This window comes from Desmodus rotundus, chromosome 10, assembly GCF_022682495.2.
Source record: "Desmodus rotundus isolate HL8 chromosome 10, HLdesRot8A.1, whole genome shotgun sequence".
In the NCBI taxonomy this organism is placed as follows: Eukaryota; Metazoa; Chordata; class Mammalia; order Chiroptera; family Phyllostomidae; genus Desmodus; species Desmodus rotundus.
The window spans coordinates 101,247,611-101,271,188 of record NC_071396.1 but is presented as its reverse complement, the minus strand read 5'-3'; the positions used below and the strand labels follow the sequence as shown (position 1 = coordinate 101,271,188).

Genomic DNA, 23,578 nt, shown 5'->3' with positions numbered 1-23,578 from the left:
CTGTTTTTAGAACCAGGTAAAGGAATTTGAAACTGAAATATATGAATGAATTTAGTGTTCAAAGAAGAGTGAGTTGCCTCTTGCCCTTTTCCTGTGTATCCTATTTATGTATCTTTTACGGAAATTATATTTTTAAAATTGTGTGAAACTAACTGATCACCAATCAGAGAATGAATCTTTAAAATTTCCATTCATTTCCATTAGACTATTAGAGGTAGATTTCTTCATCAGCATGTAAGATTCCACTACTAAGGTTCAAGCAAAGACAAGAGTCCTCAGTCCTTAGGACTGCAGTTACAGTTTGCTTCCTCTTTCTATATTAAAACACACATCCACACAGAACTCTTCAAGCTACTTTAAGAAACTACAGTGGAAACTTTGGAGGTGGTCTTGATTTTTTACCTTTTCTTTTAATTTCTTTCTGTTCCATGCATTTCCTTCTAGACCACTCATTGGCACATTTCAATCTAATACAGTACAAACCTCCTAATTTGTTCCACAAACACATCACAAGAAAAAGGAACAAGAGAGGAGAGGGGAGAGGAGGCTAGAGACAGATAGATGATGGATTGATTAATTGATAGAAATCCTATATATTAAAAGAAATGGTTTGTAAGAGAATACAAACAAATTGCAATACATGAATTTTTTGAAACCTAAATTGAATAAACTGTAAAAAAAACAATTATGAGACTTCTAGGGAAATATAAACACTGAGTTATTAAATAATATTTTAAAATTACAGGTTTTGGCATTCTAATGGTATTATAGTTATTTTTATTAAAAAAGAGTCCTTGTCTTTAGACACAAACTGAGACATTTATAGATACGGTGATATTGTATCTGCGAATTGCTTCCAAATGAGGGGAGAGGTGTTTAGGGGGGAACACATAAGTAAGACAGCCTATGAGTTAGCAAGTGTTGTACTTAAGCCACAGGTACGTGGAGATTCATTATATTACTTTTACATTTGTTCAAAATATTCCAAAATAAAAAGGTTTTAAAACTGAATGGGAAAACACATTGATCTTTTATCCAAAACTACTTTATAAAGTGATACTTGACATTCAAGGAGATCATCTCACAAACCATCCCAACATTTCTATGCAGTGATTCCAAGAGGAACAAGAAACACAAGATTTTCTTACAAGTAGTAGAAGTTAGTGCAACTCCTTTGAAACAATCCCTGTGTGATGTGGTGTGTTCCCCAAACCTCTACCCACCTAATAATCATTACTGAGACTGTTTGGCACATGAGTAACAGAAAGAAAAGAGGTAAGCCTACTTTTACAAGTATTTAAATAAACTTTGGCTAAAGGCAAGAAAGAAAGAACCAACTCGTCTCTGTCATCCTGCTCACGTGTCACACATCCTGGGCCCCCCAGGAACAAGGATTTCTGTCGTACATCGCGACCATCCCGCGCATGCCACAGGGCCACGGGCTGTGCACAGCCAACGAGAAAAAGAGGAAGCAAGTATGTGCAGCGTCACGTAAGAATTCCTGAACCAAAAATTAAACCTACAACAAAATCTCTTGCCAAATGAGTCTTTAAATACTTAGTGAAAAAAAAATCAAAACTCAAGTAACATGCTTCCTCAGAAGGTATACAAATCAGGTTACTGATGCCACATGGAACACATCACTAAAACATTACTGCACTCACTATGCGTTGGAGGGCGGATAAAGAATATCTAAATTAACAGATTGAACCTTTTCCAAAGATGATTTATTCAGTCACACGAGCAAAAAGTTATTATAGAAGTCCATCAAGTGGGTTGCGGCTGTTCAGAGATGACTGAATGTATATGACCCTATACTCACATTATACCATTAGAGTTACATAAGAACAAACAAGTTCTTAAACCAGACAGTTAGTTGGCCAATCCATATCTAAAAGGTGAGCACCTCTGAAATCAAAATAATGAATTATGTATCAAACTATATAGTATATTCACAAATGTTTCTGTGACAACTAGTTCCAGGAGACAACTATTTCAGAGATGTTTTTAAAGCACTCTGCCCAGCTCAAGTACTATGAAGCTCCATTTGCTGGAGAAGTAGCAAGAGCCTCTTTGTAGGTTGCTCCATGGAACCATAAGAGTTATACAGAAACGGAAAGTTGTCCTGCATGGTAAATTTCAGGACCCGCTGTACACAAGGGAAAGCTTATAACCCTGCCCTGCATCACTGCATTTGGGGGTGGGGGCAGGAATTATGGATCATGTGTCAGAGCAAGAGGCATTTAGGGAGCAGATATTTAACTAGTTTTTAATTGTGCATACAGAACCCCAAAAGACAAGAAGAACATGAGGTTTTCAGTGCACAATAAAATTTTTCTCACACATACAGATTTAAACTGCCTAAATAATGTCTTCAATTTTTTTAAAAAATTGTTTCATATATTGGGATTCTGGTTAAGATTTTTACATATAAGTTTAACATGGGTTTTGGCCATTCCCCTCCTTTGAGCTAAAAAGAAACTGTGAGATAGACCAGGAAGGACACTTGGGGATCTCTCTGGGGGTACAGCTGATGTGTGCTGAAGCAGACCAGGCTGCCAGACCTTCTGATACCCCACTTTCCCCTGGACTTCCAACCAACAATCTGGTTCTGGAAACCAGTTGTTTATCCATCACCAGAAAAACGCTTTGAAAAAACTAGTATTTTTCTCCCTGATTATTGTGATCTGATTGGGAAACTACAGAATGAATGAATACAGATCCTTGGTTGAGAGGGGAGCAATATTAAGGAGAATCACCTTTTGAACTCATCCTTCCTGCTTCTCATCCTCCCTTCTGAGAATCATTATGCTCCAATCTCTTCTCCACAAGCCTGACCAGTGATCGAATGGGATGGGAAAGGCTTCTGGCTCCAAGTACCCATCCAGCTTCTCTATGGGACCACCTCAGATGTGACCTGAGATTATGTGGTCACTTTAAACTCTATGTGAATATTTTATAGAAAGCATGATGACACTTTAAAGACTACAGATGTCTAATCTTCAACCTTCCACCCATAATTCAGAGGTTCACTTTCAGTTTAGTTCCTCTTTGACAGTGTACCTGTTAAAGTCTGACCCTTGCTGAAGGGGGGAAAAAAGCAGCAAAAATCAAAACAAAACCAAACCTGAGTGTAAGACCTGCTAGCTACCCACTCATAGACAGTAAAGAAACACCTTCTTCACTTCACGCCTGAGATAGAAAAGCATCTCAAAATATGTAATTTATGTCTCTGTGCCCACAAGCCATGCCAGAACTTGTTTGAAAATGTTTAGTTACCAGAGGGATGTAATTTCACTGTATGTCTTCAAAATCAGTTCAACATAAACATTTTCATTAACATTTTTCCTCTAAAAAATGGTAATGGAAAAATACAATAAAAATGATGTAAAAAATGAAAGAAAGAACTATCCGTCCTCTTCCATTTCCATCCCCAAAGCGGAGGGTTCTTTAGTCCAAGCACACACTTCACATGTATGTCCCGGCATCTCGTCCCAGTGAAACGTAAGGTCCTTTCTTAAGAATCACAAAAAGGACGGTGCTTACAGCTCTGGCATTAACTGTAGATGCAGTTTCTTAAACGCAGCCGTTAAACAGGTGGCTGTGGTCGTTCCCTTTCATCGCTAAATCAAGCAACGAAAGTCTTTGCAAGTGATGGGTGAGATTTAATGGACAAAGAAAATATGTACAGAAAAATTACAAAAGTACTAAGTACTGTTACAGACGACTGGATTGGCATTTAACAGGCTGGAAGAAGCCAGATCAATCTCAATCTTGCTGGGGTCAATTTGGGTGCTCAAACCAATAAAACAAATTTTTTTCTTTATGTTTGTGGTCCAGAAGTGCTAAAATATTAACCAAGTCTGAAAATGTCATGTATGATGAAACCATTTATAAATATTAAAACACATTTCAAATACTTATTTGTATCAAAATCTGCTTAACAAAAATAGATAGGAGATGTAGTAAGTCATTAGGCCAATATTATTAAGGAAAAATACAATATACCATACTTCCCCAAAAAAGCATGAAGAGGAAGGGAGAATGAATTAAAGAAAGACATTTTAGTAGAATTTGATCACTTTAATCTCAGAATTTATGAATAACACTAGAAAAAAAACCCCATTAACTATTATAATCAAAATATTACAGATAACATATAGGTATATATGATTTCCTTGCAATAGCTTCGAATTTCTGTTTTCCTTCCAGATGCTAAGACCTATCGCATGCAGATCACAAGGCTTCAAAGTAAAACATTAAACAATGAAATTACATATAACATCCAGTCAATACAAAGAGATAATAAACTGAGAAATGAGGTATAAAATTATAAATGTCTTGCTTTTAATGAAAATTGAACTCATTCGTGCACATTCGGTGTCTGAGATTTAAAACATCGCCAGGTTATCAGTCAGCTCTCTGCTCCATGAAAGCAGGTTGAGCAGGACCCCGAGCACCTGGACGGAGCGGCCTGGACCCGAATGGAGAGAATTTGCATTTAACAGCCTAGTAGGCACTGGTTCTGTTACGAAGACATGTTCCGGTATTCATGTGCAGTGTTTTGTAAAGCACTTCATTTCCATTAGCATTGTACATTTTTGTTCTTCAGCAAATCAGCAAGAGACTAATGGCACAAATCAATATCCTGCTCTTCATAGCAACTAATATTCGGTCATTTACTACAGCCAAGGCCTCTAGAACTTCAGCTAAAGGTATACCAGGCATTTCTACTGATATCTGAACACCATTAAAAAAATGTGTCACAGGAGGAATGAATGTTCCTTTTATAAAGTAGTCTCCATTGGCTTAAGCACCTTCATCTTCTTACAGCAGGCGGTCAGCACACAAACACCTCGAAGCAAAGTGGCCTTGCCTCCTCAGGGCCTTGCCACCAACTCCACCTCCAGAAGAGGTGACACATTTCCGCACTGAAGGGAGGGAGATACGGAGACATGAGAAAGAGAAAAAGAAAGGGCACAAGGAAATAACGAGTTATTTCAAACCCTTTCAGTACCAGGGGCTTCTCCGAGGTGCCAGCAGATAGCAGGCATCCCCTAGGTGGAAAGAGAGGGAAGAAGCAGGCAAGGAGCTCACGTTTGGTGGACTCCCTATTCCACACAGTTATTCAAGGAACCAGCTGTCAAATTGCCTCAGGCCCCACCCCTTGCCTCGTCCCTCAGTGTGGAGCATCCTCACGGGTTCCTACTGAGAACCTGAAGCCAGACTGCGGGCTATACTGTTGCAGTCCCTCCTACAGGGACCCTTTTCCCAATATCAGGAAGTTACTTAATCCTGCTGACTTCTAACCTGCAGCTTTACTTGGTAATAGACTTGCCTGTTTATTACTTAGAAAGTCTAACCAATTGATCCAGTAATGCTTTCATTTTTAATTTACCACTTCTCATTTCTAAGGTGTGTACAAAGGATATAAAGAAAATTACAAGAAAATTAAATATCACCTCCAAGAACTCAAGTCCTGTGGAACTAAAGGATTTGCCTTTAGATGGTTGTGACCAACGAAGAAGAAATTTCATTGTTATTCCGTTAGGTTAGTAGCCAAGCATAGATAAGAAGAACAGTTTAATGCTGTTAAATACACGATCAGTCTAGAGTGCTTAAAATTAAGCTCAACAGCTCTGACATTCTGGAAGAAAAAAGGGGAACTAATCCCTTAGGTCCCAACGAAACACTGCAAACAGATACAACACAGATACAGTGTGCTTTGCATAACACAGTTCGTCTCCACACAAATCCTTGCAGCCTCCCAATCTGAAAATTCAACACGGAAGAGGAGGTACTTTTGAAGCAGACCTCTTAGTCATAATTTCCCTTTCCCTTTCTAATCCCAGCCCACAGTCATTTCCAACGGGCTCCGGGGACACGGTAAGACAACATTTACAGGTATTCCTGCAGAAACCTCCCCTTTTAATTTCGGCTAATTCACAGAGCCGGCATTAACTACAGAAGGGGGATTTTAGAATCATTGGTTCTTTGTGAGCAATCAAATGATTTTCTCTTTCTTTTCCCAACTTTGATTAAAATATTTTTCATCAGAAAGAAAGATACACCCAGAATGCGGCAAAAGATATGAGAAAACAGTCAAGTCAGCAGAATATGAGGAGCCGACAGAGACATCACGAAGTGCTTCCACTAAAGCTTAGGGATTTTTTTTTTTAATTAGAGAGGCCTTATTCATAGCCAGTTTCTCTCACTTTTTATTTAACTCCCATAAGTTCGGTTCCCTGGCTTACGCACTCCCAGATGCCAGGAACAGAAAGTTAGAAAACAGAGCAGAAGCTACTGGGGGGAGACAAAACAGCCCAAGGGCAGACATTGGTGACAACTACTAGATAATAGAAAGAGGAGGAAGAAAACTTATTCTTGAAAAACAGAGTATGAACGCAAGAGGCACCTCCAGCTGGGTACTCTTCGTTCCGATAAGCAGGTTCACCCTTGTCAGTTAGCAAGTGGTGGTAATTGTACATCATGGGCCAAAACAACTCCTGCTACCGAGATATTTTGAAATATTACAACAAAAAAGGTTACGTATCTTAAAAATCTGAGTATCTAGTGGCTTTTAAACCCTCAGTTATCTAGAAAATCAATCCTAAGAAGACTATTAAAGAGTTCCAAATGATTCAGGCCTGAGATAAAAGGAGGAAAAAAACGCTATGTAGTTTAAGGCCTTCTGAGGTGGGGAGAGGGGGACTAACTTAAAAGATATTAATCAAACCCTGTCCCTATCCTTTCCCCATCCTCTCTCTACCAGCAAATCCTGAAAACATATGCCTACCGAAAATGCACTAATATTCACATTATTTTTACTAGCGACAATATACTTTTCTACTATAACATACAGTTCCATCTTACCTTCTCGCACCTTGGTCCATCCACATTTGTGCTCAGAATGAACACTAATTTATAATCATCAGAAAAGTGACTTCAATTCCAGGTACTACAGTGTGGCTTGTGGAAACTCAAACCCAAAACATTGACTAGGAATGTCTTTCCTTGAACAAAGAAATCCTATTCTGTTTCCAAGGGGGATAAAAGGACGAGCCTAACCCTGGTAACCTCAACACAAAAGGGAGCTAAAAAGGCAGGGACCCGATGAGAACAAAGGATTGTTCTTTCTGATGACATCAATACGTATTAAACACGATGTGTTACACATCCTTCTATCAATATCTGAGATGATAAATTTGCAAATTAATACTACATCGGCCATAACTGCATAACATTACAATAGCACCGTCTTCAGAAGAGATTTTGATTTATAAAACGGTAGTCACTTGTGTGTGTTTAATGTTTCTGAAATTAAAGGAGGAGATGAGCCCCTGTGAGCGAGCAGAATACAATGTACAAGAAATAATTATGCTTGTGACCTCATGCCCTAGAAGGTCACTCTGCATCACAGGCCAAAGGAAATCAGGACCCATCAGCATTTACACCTCAGAGCAGTCGCTGCCGGGAAGGAAGGGCAAGTGTGGGGTATTTCATAAACTAGCAGGTGCCTGAGCTCATAAAAAAGTCAATTATCAAAATGCTGCTTGTACGGTGTCACAAATGAGGAATACGTAAATAGGGTTATGCAAATATCTTCCTGTCAAAATAAATCTGAGAAGCATAAAATGCTTTATCTTCCTCTGAGTTACAATACAATAGCACAAAACAGCACTAATCCTTCCTTACTAAGAATAATTCATAAAATTTTTAAGTGTTTTATAACCTAAAAGTGACTACAAATGCACATCGAACAGCAGTGACTCGGAAGATATTCACAACCTTTGTGTGTCACTTTACAAGAACGTACACACTGTTCATCGTTCCAGTGCTGTTCCTGTGAGAGCAAGGACCCCAAGTGTTATCCTCCAATTTCCCATCGGAAATCAGGCACTGAAAGCATACGCACTGATGGCATCTGTAAGGGACAGGATTTTCCTAACAGGTGCAAGGACAGGGCTCCCTGCCCTGGAGCAAAATTCTTAATATCACTCAATTAGGAATTGTTTTTTGTGAAAATTTGTGAGCTGGCTTTTCAGATAAGGTGCACTATTGCCCCCTTTCTCCCCAGTGATTCTGGGTCTACTTCCAGAATCCCTGGGCAAGATAATTTAAGGTTAACTCTGGGGCAGTGAGAATAAGGAGAACGAAGCTGTAGAAGCCGGCACAGGAAGGAAAGGGGACAGCCAGCCGTGGTTTGCTACGTGTGTTATATACAGTCCTGGGTGTCATACGAAGCGTCTCCCTCAATTGCTTTCCTCATGTTCTCAGACAAACCCACAAAAGGCTTTCATCACACAATGTACCTAAGATTCCAGAAGACCCCAGTCACTACGACCAGCTGACTTGTCTTAGGCCCAGCTCAGTCCCTTACTGACTGTGAAGTCAGAGAAAGCTGCTGCCCACTTTAATCCTCAGGCTCCTCATCTCTAAGGGGAAGGGCTATCACAGTCCACCAGCCCAGTACGACGTTCTGCTCTTTGGGCAAATGCATTTTCTGAGTCTCAAATAACTAACAAAGGGACTCTTAGATCAAGCTCAGCTATAAGTCAGGAGCTGCCAATATTGCTCAGGCAATTATTGAATATTTTTAAGGGCTTAGGATGATTGAATTATAAGAAAATATCTGATGAGTTGGTGTATTTACCAGAAATTATTGCTTAATATTTTACCTACTTTAGTGATTAAGAAAATTCCTATGCTAGAATTAAGTTTTAAGTTTCTAAAAGATTGCTTCCTGCTGCAACTCGCTATCATAATCATCTCCTCCAAAGTCCACGACAATGGCAGAAGCGACTTCACTACGAGCATGCTGACGGCAGGTGTGGGCTCTCCACCAGCTGGCTCCGCAACCTTCCGATCCCTTCCGTCAGCAAATCTGTTCAACAGCCCCGTGTAGTCATTGCTCGTTTGCTGTACGCTCTCTTCTCCTCTCACACACTCTTCTCCTACACCGTTAGCCTGACACTCTTTTAACAAAATAGGAAACTCCCAGCAAAGCTAATTAAAACTAATTTTGCACTCTGTCACTGTAAAAGTCCCTGAATAGATTAATATATTATAGCAAGAGCTGTTAGTGTGAGATGTTATAGTTTCATGTAGAATGTATTTATTCTTTTGCTTAAAAAATACAATTACAGTACATGATAGCATTAAAATTTTAAGTAAGCCAGCATTCAGTTAACTTATAAAGTACTCCAGGATACTATGCCAAGGACTTAAATTTACATTAATGGAAAGGTTTAGATTTGACCAAGAACTACCTAGTTGATGCTTATTTAAACAATGATGAGAAACATTAAGGGTAATTTTTTAGTTATTTTTCTGCTCCATTTTGTTGTGGTTAAATTTAATATGGCTGAAAATGAAAGTGAAAGCAGGATTAGTGAAGCCAAATATCTACTCATTCCTCCACTCCCAACGCCATTTAAAATCTAAGGATGTTGGAGGAAGCAAGATAGAATAAGTAGTGGTAAGATAATGAGTTTTGCAGTCTGCCAGTCACTTAGTGACGGAGGGACCTTCAGTAAATGCTTCATTCTCTGCTGGCCTCAATTAACTCATTTGGGCGGAAGACGTGAGGGTCGTGGTGATGACAGCGCCTCCGTAAGAGGTTTACTGCCACAGTCTATTACATGATACAGACCAGGCACTCAGCGGACGCCTGACACGTCTGGCGGGAAGTGTTCAATTCACGGGAGGTGTCGTCACTCTCTCACTTGTCCTGTGTCCTCTCTGGACCCTCCAACAGGCACCTCGCCTAACAACATGTAATGTCTATCACTGCTTCAGGGAGTAATCTGTGATCGCACCATGCCCTCACACTGCACCTAACTCATTCTCGTCTTTCCGAGAAAAAAAACATGCGTGGGTCTGGGTCCTCTGTTTCCTTCTGCAACAGCCTCCCAGCTACTTACCCCACTTCAACCATTTCTGCTGCTCTACACTAGTCCATTCTCAGCAAAGTTGTCTTTAAAATGGGTCTCAATATTTCCATAACCATGTTCTCATTGCAAGAGAATCTCTGGTGATTTTCTATATAGCTTCATGTTCAACCTACTCTATAGTTTGTCCTTAAGTTGGGGGATCTTTCATTCAATAAGGCTGAGCATTAGCTGATGAGATCATTCTATTTTCTGGAAGATCATAAAGTTAATGCCACAAGTTACTGAACACAGAGCACCGTACCGGACTATGCAAATATGCAAAAGCAGAGCTTTTTTCATCCCATGCTAGTTTTTTGAACATTTTTTAATATTTGACAAAATTTTAAACCTACTAATATTTATATAAGAACTTTAAGCCTGCCCTGGCTGGGGTGGCTCAGTGGATTAAGTGTCAGCCTGTGAACCAAAGGGTCGCTGGTTTGATTCCCGGTCAGGGCATATGCCTGGGTTGTGGGCCAAGTCCCCAGTAGGGGGTGTGCAAGAGGCAACCACACATTGATGTTTCTCTCCCTCTTTTTCTCTCTCCCTTCCCCTCTGTCTAAAAATAAATAAATAAAATCTTAAAAAAAAAAAAAACCTTTAAGACCGATAACTTACATAGTGTCTATGTCTAAAAACCCTGAATTTTTAATTTCCTGCTATTAAAATGGAAAAATTCCCAGTAGGCAAATAAACAATATTCTCTCAGTAAACAGTTTTACCTAGACAGATGAAAGAATTTTAACTGGAGTTGTTAATTTGTGATGTTTTGGTTATATGTGCAATAAATATTTGCATTTAAAGATTATGAATATATTTATTGGACAAATACAGTGTTTACCATGGCCCACGCACAGTTCCATGTGCTTTCTGTAACTCACTCCATCCTCAGCAGAACCCTATAAAGTCTCACTCTTTCCATTTCATCTGTGACAACACCGAGGCTGAGAAAGGCCAAGTGTCCACGGTCACCTGTCTAGTCAGACACCTACCACGGTCACCACTGGCAAACACCTGGTAGAGTTATACAAGGTGTAACAATTGTAATCCTGTTTGATTCTGGCTTTCATTTCCTTCTTGTACACTCCTGTGTTGTCTCTCTGGACACGTGTAAGGAGTATTTCATTGACAAGAATAATTGGTATTGGCAAAGGTCATTTAAAATGAATCTACCCAAAACCCAGGCCAAATTTCCATAGCAAAAAGTTTTCGTAAAGTTTCATTGAGACTTCAACTTAAGGAAAAAGCAAGATATTTATTTTCTCTTATACTCCTAACAGATTAAAATGTTAATTCTGGATTCTGCTTTAGGAAAATAAAGAATGAATCAAATGTTGAATTAGAATGAAGCATACTTTTTCCAAAAGGAAAAATTTATCATAGCACAAATATAACTTTTCTTCAGTACTTATTTGACCTAGGAGCATGATTACAAAGGTTTTATTTTGCAAAAACATTCAAAAATTTCAAAAATTTTACCTAAGCCCTTCCCAATCCCTTCAAACCATACTTATTTGGGTTCCCTTTTCTCTGCATCCTCTCCAACATTTGTTTGTGGATTTGTTTATGTTGCCCACTCTGACTGGTGTGAGATGGTACCTCATTGTGGTTTTGATTTGCATCTCTCTGATGGTTAGTGATGCTGAGCATCTTTTCATATGTCTATGGGCCCTCTGTATGTCTTCCCTGGAGAATTGTCTGTTCAAGTCCTTTGCCCATTTTTTAATTGGGTTGTTTATCTTCCTGGAGTGCAGTTGTGTGAGTTCTTTATATATTTTGGAGATCAGGCCCTTGTCTGAGGTTATCATTGGCAAATATGTTTTCCCATACAGTTGGTTCTTTTTATTTTAATGCTGTTTTCTTTAGCCAAGCATGCAGACTGGTGAGGCCACTGTGGAGAACAGTATGGAATTTCCTCAGAAAACTAAAAATGGAACTGCCCTTTGACCCAACAATTCCACTGCTGGGATTATACCCTAAGAACCCTGGAAAACCAATCCAAAAGACCTTATGTTCACCCCAATGTTCATAGCAGCACAATTTACAATAGCCAAGTACTGGAAGCAACCTAAGTGCCCATCAGCAAATGAGTGGATCAAAAAACTAAGGTATATTTACACAATGGAATTCTATGCAGCAGAGAGAAAGAAGGAGCTTATACCCTTTGCAACAGCATGGATGGAACTGGAGAGCATTATGCTAAGTGAAATAAGCCAGATGGTGAGGGACAAATACCATAGGATCTCATCTTTAACTGGAACATGATCAACAGAAGAAAAAAGCAAACAAAATATAACCAGAGACTTTGAAGTTAAGAACAATCTAACAATAGCCAGGGGGGAGTGGGGAGGGTACAGTGAGGAAAGGGGATTACAGGAACTACTATAAAGGACACATGGATAAAATCAAGGGGGAGGGTGGAGGTGGGGAAGGGAGGTGGGTTCAGCTGGGGTGGGGTGGAGGGATGGGGAGGAAAGGCATACAACTGTAACTGAACAATAAAAATAAAAAAAAAAACATACTTATTTGAAAACTTTCATTAATCAAACCCTCACTAATTTTCTCTTTTTCAATAGTATGCTGGTCTAACGCTACCAGATCTTTATTTCTGAAGGATTCACAATTCCAACTTCACCTTGGAAAGCATGTGCCTTGTACCTGCACCTGCATTTCCCCAGATCAGTCTAACGAGTAGGCACCTGTAAGCATGGGCAGGCAATGGGCAGAGGCAGATGCTAGTGTTAAGCAGGGTGGGATTTGGTTTTGGGGATTAATTTTACAAGGATAAACCCATTAGTGGCTATCTTGGTATTTATATAACTTTTGCCTTTATTTTTTTTTTCCCTAAGCAAGCTCCAAACCAAAGGGATTTCAGAAAATGAATGAGCAGAATTTGCAGATCCTTGTTTTTACTGAAAGTAAATGACTCACTGTTGTTGACAGGTAGTAGCAAGCACATTCCTGAGTTTTGGTTCTTTTCTAATGAGCACGAAAAGCTTTGTAGAAAACCGTGAGAACTCTTACGCGACATGACGTGGTCCATGTACTGTGGTAAATAAGGGGCCCAGGCATCGATGGCTTCCTTCCGCCCCGCCTGCTCAATTCTTCTCAGCTCCGCCAGAAGCAGGGCCTGCGCGGCTTCTCTGACCTGGAAAGACCACAGACCCCAATGTGAAAAGAGCAGATCAGTTGGCGAGCTGTTTAATAACCAGGAGGCTCAGAAAGAAGAGAAATAAACCACATTTATTTACATGACCAAAACTGCCAACCAAACAATGAGTTAAGACTTAATGTGGAATAAACTGGATGCCCGCAAAAATCAAAGATATTTTAATTACTGATCGCGCTGAAAAAAATGTTAACTTTAATAGACTGAATTATGTTTGAACACAAAATGCTTTGGGCTTACAACTTTATTTTCCAAAGCTTTTAAAACATTCTAGCATTTTAATTTTGCACTTTCAAGGTTAAAATTTCTGTATGAAAGTTAAAAGCCATTGTTAGAACTATTAAATTTGTTCTCATTTAGCCCAAAGAAATTTAACCTTACCTAGTAAATCTTTATAATATATATACTAAGTAGGTATTGTTTACACAAACATACACTATAAATCCACACATCCATGTATATCTAAGGCATGATTAAACAATTTGTTTTCAACAAATAAGTGAATATATTCCTATGTAATGGCATTAGTTCTATTGAAAGACACTAGTTCTCAAAAATTATATTTTCTGACTTTTTCTTCATTTTCCTTCTTTCATAACAACTTTTATTTTGCAATTTTAGTTTAGTTCTGTTTCATTTTGGCAAAAGTGCCACAGGCATGGGGTTAAAGAAGCTTAATCAGTAGTCAAGGGATGTACCAATCAATTACTATTTATAATTGAAAAGATAGCTCAGCAGCATCTGATTAGAGTTTGAATGAAAATTGTTTTTAATTATAACTGACTTATGAAGTAAATTCAAATATTATTTGATGTAAAACCAAGTATGCTACAATTTCACTTGGAGTTGAAGAAAGGAAGACCAGGAAAGTAGCAAATATGTTAATTATATGTGGTAAATTAAAAACTTGGAATGATATAAACTGCTACAGCTATGTAGGTCAAATGCCATAACAAGGAAAATCTCTATAAAATGTTTCCAAGCCCCTGGTGATACTGTATTCCAAGCGACATCTGATGCAGCGTAAGCCCATTAACACAGAGTAATAGCTATCGTTTATTGGGCTCCTCCAGAGTGCCAGACTCGGCACTAACTGCTTTACTTGCGTTACCTTATTTGACCCTGACAGCAATCCCAGGAGGAATATATTATTATCCCCACTTTACAAATGAGCTTCAAATAGGTTAGGTAAATTGCCCAGGGTCACAAAGTTAATAATTGGCAGAACTGATATTTAAATCCAGGGCTCTTCTATTCCAAAGACCTTCTCCTTTTATTGTAACACAGTACCGTCCACTGGACGAGGGCTATTCACTGAACATTTGATTGGTGAGATCATACCTGAGTGTGTGATTCTGGGGAAGGTGGGTGCATGCATGTATGTGAATACATATGTACGATAGTAACAGACAGCTCTGTAAAGCGTGTGAAACTTTTTATCAAATACTCAGTGGTTAAAAATAAATAAATAAATAAATAAATAAGCAAGCAAGCAAGCAAGCAGAAACACTCCTGTTCAGTATATGAACTGAAAAAAGTCATGAAGCCCTGTTTTCTACCACTAAATAAACAGGTGATAAAAAATTAAACATTAACCATTTTGGTTTCACATTCACACTTGTCCAGTGCCTTTTCGGCACTTTTGTTTTCTCTCCGCGTCACCTCGATATTACCTCCAAGCACCGGTCCTGCCATCGCCGAGCAAGCATCTCCAGAAGTGGGGGCCTGAACTTGTCCAACCCCAGCAGGTCCGGCAGCATAACACAGTGCATAGCGGCCAGCTGGCTCCATCCTTTGAAAATGCGATAAATTAAAAATACTTCAAACATTCTGGCATTTCCTAGTGCAATTTTTTTTCTTTATGTAAGTACACCAGAAATATATTTTTTAAAAAGGCAGGTCTGCTAACCTGTTATAAATTATTTCAATTTATTACTAGATTTTTTTGGTACATAATTTTATGTCAAATGTATTTCATCTCTAAATCATGTAAATGGTATTTATAAGAACTCTCAAAGTCTCAAAGCAAATAAAAACAGATTTCCACATGAGGTATACACAAATTCCACATGGAAAAGACATTTCCAAGCAGTCCTTCTAGAATAAAACATACATTCAGAGGTGGGGAAGCAGAGACTTGAAGCTACTTTCAGTGAAAAGGGCGTTTCACACAGAGAGGCGAAGACAGGGTCATGCCCATCCTAAGGCCCGGCCATCTGTGCGTTACTACCGTGCCAGTCCACGGAGGCGACCTCCCCTCTCTGCCAGGGGGCCCCAATGAAGGCACTTATTGATCCCTTTTCTTAGAGGGCAAATCAGATATTTAATCACAATCATAGCTGAAATAGCTAGCATAGCACTCATTCTGAGAGGAAGATGAATTCAGACATTCCACAAAATAAAAATCTTACCACCCAAAATTTACAAAATCTTAAGCATCATTAATTCTAATCTATGGGAATAAAAATGATTTTTTTCAAAACTCTAACCCACAATATGGGACATGATTATATGAGAAGACGAACACTGGAAACCACAGTATTTAGAAGTATTAGTGTCCAGACATTCTCGAATAATCATGTCAACCCTATTTCAAAAGTGTCTGAAAAACGTATATACGGTAAATGCCTCAGTCTTCCCAAATTACATATAAAGCCACTATAAATCCATAATAGTCACCATTATCTCCTGGAGAAACATTTAAAGACAAACAAGAATAAATGAGGGAAAAAAAAGGAACTTATCCACTACCATATCACAAGGTGAGTTATCTGGGATCATAGAATTTCAGCAATACAATGCTTTAAAATAATCTAAAGTGTAGTCTTCTGAGGCAACAACAAAAAACCCACCTCAAAACGATTGTTGGGATTGTGATAAGAGAGAGCGAGTGAGTGGGAGACCAGCCCCCCATCTCAAGACTCATCCTTTCAGAAAGGAAACTCTCTTCAGCTGAGAATGCACGATTACATTAATTATGTGATGAGTGTGTGCTTTTTAGATTATAATTTATTTTCAACACAGGGGTATATATACAAATATATACATACACACATAAATATGTATAAATATGAATTACTACCTAGTAATTTCTTAAAGTGCGTTAGTATCTCATAAAAGTATGAAGTGGATTTATGAGCTAAACTTTTTTAATGGGCTAAAGTTTACTGTGATGATTCTCACCATTCTCCAAAGTTGATAGCTTATTTTTGTATTAAAATATTACTACCTTTCATAATAGCTTAACAAGGGTGGGCCTAATTATTTTTGCTAATGCAGTCTTAACATATGAACCTTCACGCAGGTCTCTGACGGGGAAACCAAACAAACACTGAGGTATATCTGTAAGAGCTCACGTCTTCCTTCCCAAGGAGGTCTGCTCAGAACACGGGCTCCGGACTTGACAAACGCTGCACCGCTCCTTCTGTTGGGACGGCCTGGAAATGTTGCTTACTAGTGCAGAGGCAGGCCCGTTCTGGCTGACACCTGAGGTTTTACAAACTCCCTGCACTTTATGTTACTCAAACTGGTGAAGACTGAGCCCACGACAAAGAGAGTGGACACGACCAAGGCTCCCAAGTTCCATTACGCTGCCAGACAGTGTAAGTAACCCTAGAAGGCTCTAGGGGTAAAAGGTTTGTGGGTTCCATTCACGTTATCAGAAGTCCAAGATACTTCCCACTAGTGTAACTCCACAGGGATAATATGACAGCCTGACTACATCCTAAAAATTAAAATGACTGATTGTTGCTGCTTCGGCCAGAAAGAGAAGTCGTAAGTTGGAAAAGACAGGTCAGTTCCTATCAGTCTGTATAACCCCTGGTGCTAATCATCATTCTGAAGACTTTCAAATGAAAACGTGAATTAAGAGACTGTCATACTTCCCCCCCAACCAGGGCACATGGTGTGTAAAGAGGGCAAAGTGCATCTCTCACAGGGTAACGATACACAGAAAATAAACTGACAGCCGTAACCCCAGAGATGACATGGCAAACAGCATCGTGAAAACCAGTGCACCTCTTCACACCTGCTTCACATCAAGATCAGCATCCTGCCCTTCTTTAATAGCATTCTAGATGACAGGAAACACGGTTAGTCTCATTTTTACAACTGGCCCTTATCACTGACATTAGCAAATAAAATCAGAAAATGGAATTTTACCATCTCGTACATAACAAAGCAGGTAAATGTGTAGATTAGATAAAAAAGAACATGTCAAATCAGGATAAAGCACAGACTGAGAGGAAGTTGTTAGGAAGTTAAGGGAGAGTACCTTCATTGACTAAGAAACAGGAATGTAAAGCAGGAGTAGAGGTGGGGCCAGAGCCGGAGTGGTCGGCGTCAGACCGAGCGGAAGTGACAGGTGCAGGAACTTGCAGAGGAAAGTAGGAGAAACAAAAAAGAGAGAATTGAGGTGTGGCAGTTTCTGGAAAAAAGGTCAGTATTAGTGAAGGATGAAAAACAGAGTTGGCAAAATATAGTAAATGTGGAACTGAAAATGATGTTTTAATCAGACGGCGTGATCATTAAGGATTACAGCAGGGAAGTGATACATTTTATTGAATGGCAATCGCAGTGTAGTTTAAATTCCTCTTAAAACCAAAATCTATTTAATGTTACAGTTGAATGATGTATCAATTAATAAAAAAAAAATTCTTAAAGAACTGAGGCTACAATGAAAAAATGTCAACATATTAAAAATAGCAAAAATGTAACTCAATTTTTAAAATGTATCACATAATGAAAAGTGTTATGTTGGTCTTCATGTCAATTATATTTTTGCTAATAATTTCTAACATTCTGTATAAATTATTTTTAATCTCTCAAACCAATATCCACTGAGATCTTTTCAATTTTCCACACTCAATTTATAAAAAGTCAATTTTAAAAAACCAACTTATAAAGAATGTATTTCCTACACTTAGCCTTTGTTAGAAGAATCCTAATGTAGCTTCATTCTTTGGAGTTCAAAAAATATTTTTATGACACAAAAGCTTTATATTCTAAGAGTGATTATTGTGAATGTTAGAATCCTTATAAAATAGATGCACCCCCCTCCAAAAAAAAAAGTTATGTTACCAGGAAAATGTTTCAGCTGAAATTATCATATGAAAAGGCAAAAGGACCTTATGGCACACACGTTCTACAACTGGAGGTCAATGTTAAGATTTAGAGGTCACCATTTGACACTTCCTTCCTACAGAGAAATTACCATATGTCATGCACAAGTATCTTCAAATTAATCCCCCTGCTTTCTTCTGTCATTGAACAGCAATAGGTTTGGGCTCCTGAACAGATTAAGCATTGTCTGCTGAACGATATGTTTGCTTTTCATGCAGTGAAGTTCTTTTGTAACTACAGGCAGCTGCATGAAAACAACTTTTCATAATTTCCACACGAACGCATCATAATGTCCATGGGGCACGTGTGCGGTAAACGGCAGAACTAAAAGACGTACGTGAAGGGTAATAAAAAAATAGAAATTCCAACTCCGTAAACTCTAAGGAGCATTTCTTGCACACATAAAAATTTTATATGGGAAATTATTTTTTATTATAACAGACCTGTTTTTTGACCCTTATAATATTATAATTATTTAATAACGTTGTACTTATAAAAGGAAGAGAGCTGCTCTTAATTGTGTATTTCATAAGATCTAATTACTCCATTATAATCTTGCAAAGAAATCTAAATTATTTCTATATCCCATTGAGTAATTTTATTTTCCACTTTTTAAATCACTTTAATTGTAAATTAAGTTATTACAACCTATAAAATAGTTGCTTCCTCGGGCAAAAAGTTGGTAAGCCTTGGTGGTAAGGAGTAAATTTTCGGGTTTTAGCTTTAATGCCACCAAAATTGTTGAGAAAGTTCCTCTGGTGGTTTCCAATGGTTGGGACATTTCTGTAATTTCACTTTTAAAAAAAGGGAGAAATTATTATCTCAGAATAGATTATTAACTCTATCTAATTTTATCCTTAATTCTGAAAGGACACTGGATGAGAGGGTGAGAAAGTTCAAAATAAGTAAATAAAAGTTGAGGGCTAAAGGATCATTACTTACCCAGGTCACATAATGGATTAAACTATAATGTTTTTTCTAAGTCACAAGTCTAAAGGAAGCTAGAAATGCTACTGGCAAAGCTGCTAGGATAATATCTCAATAAAACAGTGTTCAAGACAAGTAACTTTATTTCTAGTGAGAAATAAACAGATGCTGGGTATTATATTTTTGGAGTCCTGTTTAAATGGTATTGCATACAGAAAAAGCTATTTACACTTTCATAAATTCCATGGGAAATAAAACTGTAATAAAAATCAAGGAATCATATCTACTCTGCTTGAAAAAATCTCTACATCACTACCAAAAAATACTTCATTCAGACTATGTCCTAACCGAAAATGCAGAATCAAGAACTACTTTCATAATTAATCGAGATATTGAAATTAAATGCCGCTAGAGCTTTTAAAACTAGAGCTTTTAAAATATTTTCCAGATACAGAAAAATCAGCAATAGAGAGAAGGAAAAAGGACCACTTCCAAAATAAAAAGCTCAAGATGTAATGACAAATAATCTAGCGGAAGTTATGTGTAGGCCTGAACGTCAAAGACGGATGCCATAAAACACAAGCAAGCATTTGACCTCTCAGAACAGAAAAGCTGCCACGTCAACGATCACTTTGCTTCTCTCATTGAGGATTAGTAGTTACACACCAGGGAAAACTGTTTCAGCGCAGCTTCAATGGTGACAGAATGGACACAAGTTCCATTATCTATTCTGGGAAAGTTCTTTTCAGTCATTTGCAGCTATGAGACTCTTCAGCTGCTCTCTCTCACATGAAAAGCGAAATCAAGCAAACCTGTGTGGCTACACCTGTATGCACACCTGCGCCCTGGCTTCCCTTTGCACGGCATGCATGCGTACACAGCACTCAATGTCACAATTACCCTGGTTTTCTGGTTTTGAACAGGTCTATTTCAGTCTTCATTTGCACTCCGATTCTGAACTCCACTTTGCCCTACTGCCGTTGTAGTTAGAAAAATATTTGCTGGACAGAAACATATTTTAGGAAGCAAGTACTCTCAACACATGGGTCTAAACCTCATTAGCCTTCTGGTACTGGACACAAACAACCCTTTTAATACATTTTTTCAGAAGGAAAAGAAGAAACTCTAGAAAGCACACAGAAAAATAAATGCAGTATTTAAAGAAGTTAATCAAAGCTTAAAACTAACAAAATGAATGGAACTATTTAATGAGAAATCACGTATCGAGACCGTGATGAGGTCCTCACGAAGCTTGGAGAGGGGCAGACAGGAGGAGAATGAGGCAGTCCACACCAGGGGAGCCGTTGGATGCAGCGACCTTGTCAAGTTTCTTTATGCTACACTTTTAAGTCTTGGGAACATGGGCATTCTAGGTATCTTTTAAATCAACATAAAGCATTAGGATGAAAGCATTAATCAAACAGTCTAAGAAAAAAGGGATCATCTTAAAACACTGCGGAAGAAGAGCACAAATATCTAAGGGCAACAGGGGAGTACAAAGTTCCAGGCGGCAGAGAGGATAAGGACTGCCCATGAGCAGAACGAACGAACAGCCCAAGATGGCATTCTGACAGACAGACAGACATCAAGGCAAAACATGAAAGTGCTGAGAATGCCTGAAAAATACAGTAACGCTACATAACCACCTCTGGGTCGCCACTGGGTGACATCAGAACTGGAAAAGGTGCAGAAGCCATGACAATTTTACCTTGGCCCATCACTCCAGCCACAGAATACCCCTCGTTACTAACATCCAGAATAAATACAGGAGCTAAGACCAATACCCAAGAGCCATGGGGAGAGAAAGATAAAATTATAACAAACACTGACTTGAATTAAACATAGGGAGGCTTTAAAATTTTCCTACTTCCCTTAATTAACATTGAGTAAGTACCTACTACATGTCAGGTATTGGGCTAAGCATACAAAACCTCACAAAGATTAGGCAAAGGGTTAATTCCCTTTGCTGCCCTCCAGTTCTCAGGGTCTGGTAGAAACAGCAAGTAGCCAATTAAAATAGGATCATGAACTGCACTCCTCGGAATCTCCCCCACTAGCCAGAGGCGCCTCGATGGCAGAAGTTTTTTTTGTCAGCCCTCACAGCCTAGCACCTGGTTCCGGCCACACGGACTCTGGAGCCCACAGAGAAGTATCCACAGATTCACTCATCCTTCTAGGTACCAGCCACTGTTCCAAGCATTTGTTACAAGTGAAGGAAAATGAATAAATGTCTTTGTCCTTTGAGCTTCCAAAGCAGACTAAAGTTACAAGCCATTTTTTTTTTTAAAGAAAAGGCACATAAGTGCAAACAAAATTTTACGGGGTTCTCGGGTCCATCCGCCGACCTGATGAATGTGCTCCAGGGTTTCTGCTCTAGACCTTATGGAAAAGTGGTGAGAAACTCCCGGAACATTTATGTTCATGATCCCTAAGATAGTTCAGCAATGACTACTGCTTTCTCTTCTAAGTTTAGGTAACCTAAATTGAATCCACCTCTGAAAAATCAAATTGCAAATAACAGCATAGCCTTAAATCTTCAAATCGCTTGGGCTGGCTTCCCGACCCCCCACCGAGTAACAATGCAACAGTGTGGTCGCGGTGAGGACAAGCAGCAGAGACGCAGACCAAAGACTTGCACCATGCGGTTACTAAGCTGATCAAGAGAAGGACATTATGTCAGAATGTAAAAAGGCCTAAAGCTTTGGACAGACTTAGGGCTACTGGACCAAAAATAAAAATTTAGTTGTTTGACATCTCTCACCCAAGGGAGATGTTTTATAAACTACAAAATCAAGTATCTACTAAATAAAAACTGTCTCTACCAAAAAAAGTACATGACTGTCAGTAAATGTTAATTCTTGGCAAACAATGAATTAATAAACCAACTATTACTTAGACAAAATAAACTTCCTGTGAAGAAATTATTTTCCAATAAAATATCCTGATATTGATTATGAGAAAGTGTGTTAGCTAAACTATCTATATCTTCTTTATTCTCTGACCCAAATGTCTATGAAAGGTCCATTCCCAGCTAAAGTCTTTACTCCATATAGATTGTTTTGCAGCAGAACAAGTATTAGCCAACGTATAAGTGACAGTTTATTGAAAAGGAGCATATTCCTGCTTGAAAAATAGACTGGGAGTCAACGTGCCCTGCCATGGGAGTCAGGAAAAGAAAACATAAGGAAGAGGGACATGTTCGGAAGAAGCTCAAGGCCAGAAAAGTCAGAGTAGAGGAGGAGAGTATACAGTCCTCTAACTGCCGAGCTGGGGCCAGAGAACTCAGAGCTTGCATCTGCGTCTCTTACCACTTCTTACCTTAAACTGGTTATTTTCGTTCGTGTACTGTCTACTAAATGTATATAAACTACTCAAGAGAATGTAAATCGGACCCATGTCTCTAACACCCCCAACTTGTGCACTTAACACAAGAGAATTGTGCCATGTTTCCATCTGATACTCAGACAGAAAGTGGGCATCACGATGCCTCCCTACAGTATTTTACTACGAAACTCAGTAAGTACAGATCTCCGAGCTTCATCTACTTAGGGGCAGGCGTCTGTGCTGTTCCAAATGGGCGTTCCTAAACACACTGCCCTAAGTAAACGCTTTAGGGAAAACTCAGTTCTCAGTGCCTTCCTCTCTGCTCTCAAAACGCGATGCTTTCTGGGAAAGGAGTGACACTGACGCATTCCAACACTAAAACCCTCGGACTTGACCAGGCGAGCCACTTCGATTCCACACTGGAGGTCAGGGATAGGACACATAGTGACCGTGTCACAAATTTCAACCGGGTCGCCTGTATTGGCTGTGCTTTCCACAGAGGGAGAAAGACGTAATCCAAGAAGAAACACCAACTATGAGGAATGATAATGGAGACAATGATGAAGACAACGAATAGTATCTCTAACAAGAACAGATTCTAAATGAAGCTTTGGACTAACTAAATGCAGGGCAGTGTGGTATTTCAGTGGATTTACCCTCGAGTTAGAAGATGCTGGCTGTGTCCTAATCACACCACCTGTACTTTAAACATGCCTTGTACCTGTGTGGGCCTCTTTCTACTTCTCTCTGAAGTGATGCTCTAAAAAGGTTAAAACCGTATGACATAAAGTATGCCCACTTTATAAGGCAATAGTATCTTCAGGACATTTTACATGTGAAGAGAGGAACTTCTGCTTCTGGCCAAGATGGAGTAACACAGCTGTACGATCCTACATAAAAAACAAAACCAAATACATACCGCAATGGTTCCAAGCCAGCGGACATCAAGATGGACAGAGAGCCAGGAAGACAAAGTACGTAGGCCCTACCACTGCCCCAGCTTGCTGCCTTGAGGGGTTTCTGGGATAAGACCCAGGAAGGGGGAGTTGAGGAAGAGCCCAGCAGTTTCCCTGAGTTGAGAAGACAGAGCGGAGAGTCTCAGGAA

General features: G+C 39.1%; 1 protein-coding gene across 3 annotated transcripts in view; it reads right to left on the bottom strand.

Annotated features, from left to right (window-relative positions):
• WDR7 (WD repeat domain 7) overlaps positions 1-23,578 on the bottom strand; it is a 287,924-nt gene that overhangs the window by 181,589 nt on the left and 82,757 nt on the right. For 2 of the 3 annotated variants that reach the window (XM_024580299.4, XM_024580301.4), the window contains exons 17-18: positions 14,775-14,893; positions 12,957-13,080 (exon numbers count right to left, since the gene is read on the bottom strand). In XM_024580299.4, coding sequence (XP_024436067.2) covers positions 12,957-13,080; positions 14,775-14,893 — 243 coding nt within the window. Of the gene's footprint in view, positions 1-12,956; positions 13,081-14,774; positions 14,894-17,374; positions 17,474-23,578 lie in introns of all 3 variants that reach the window. The other variant, XM_024580302.4, reaches the window with a different exon arrangement.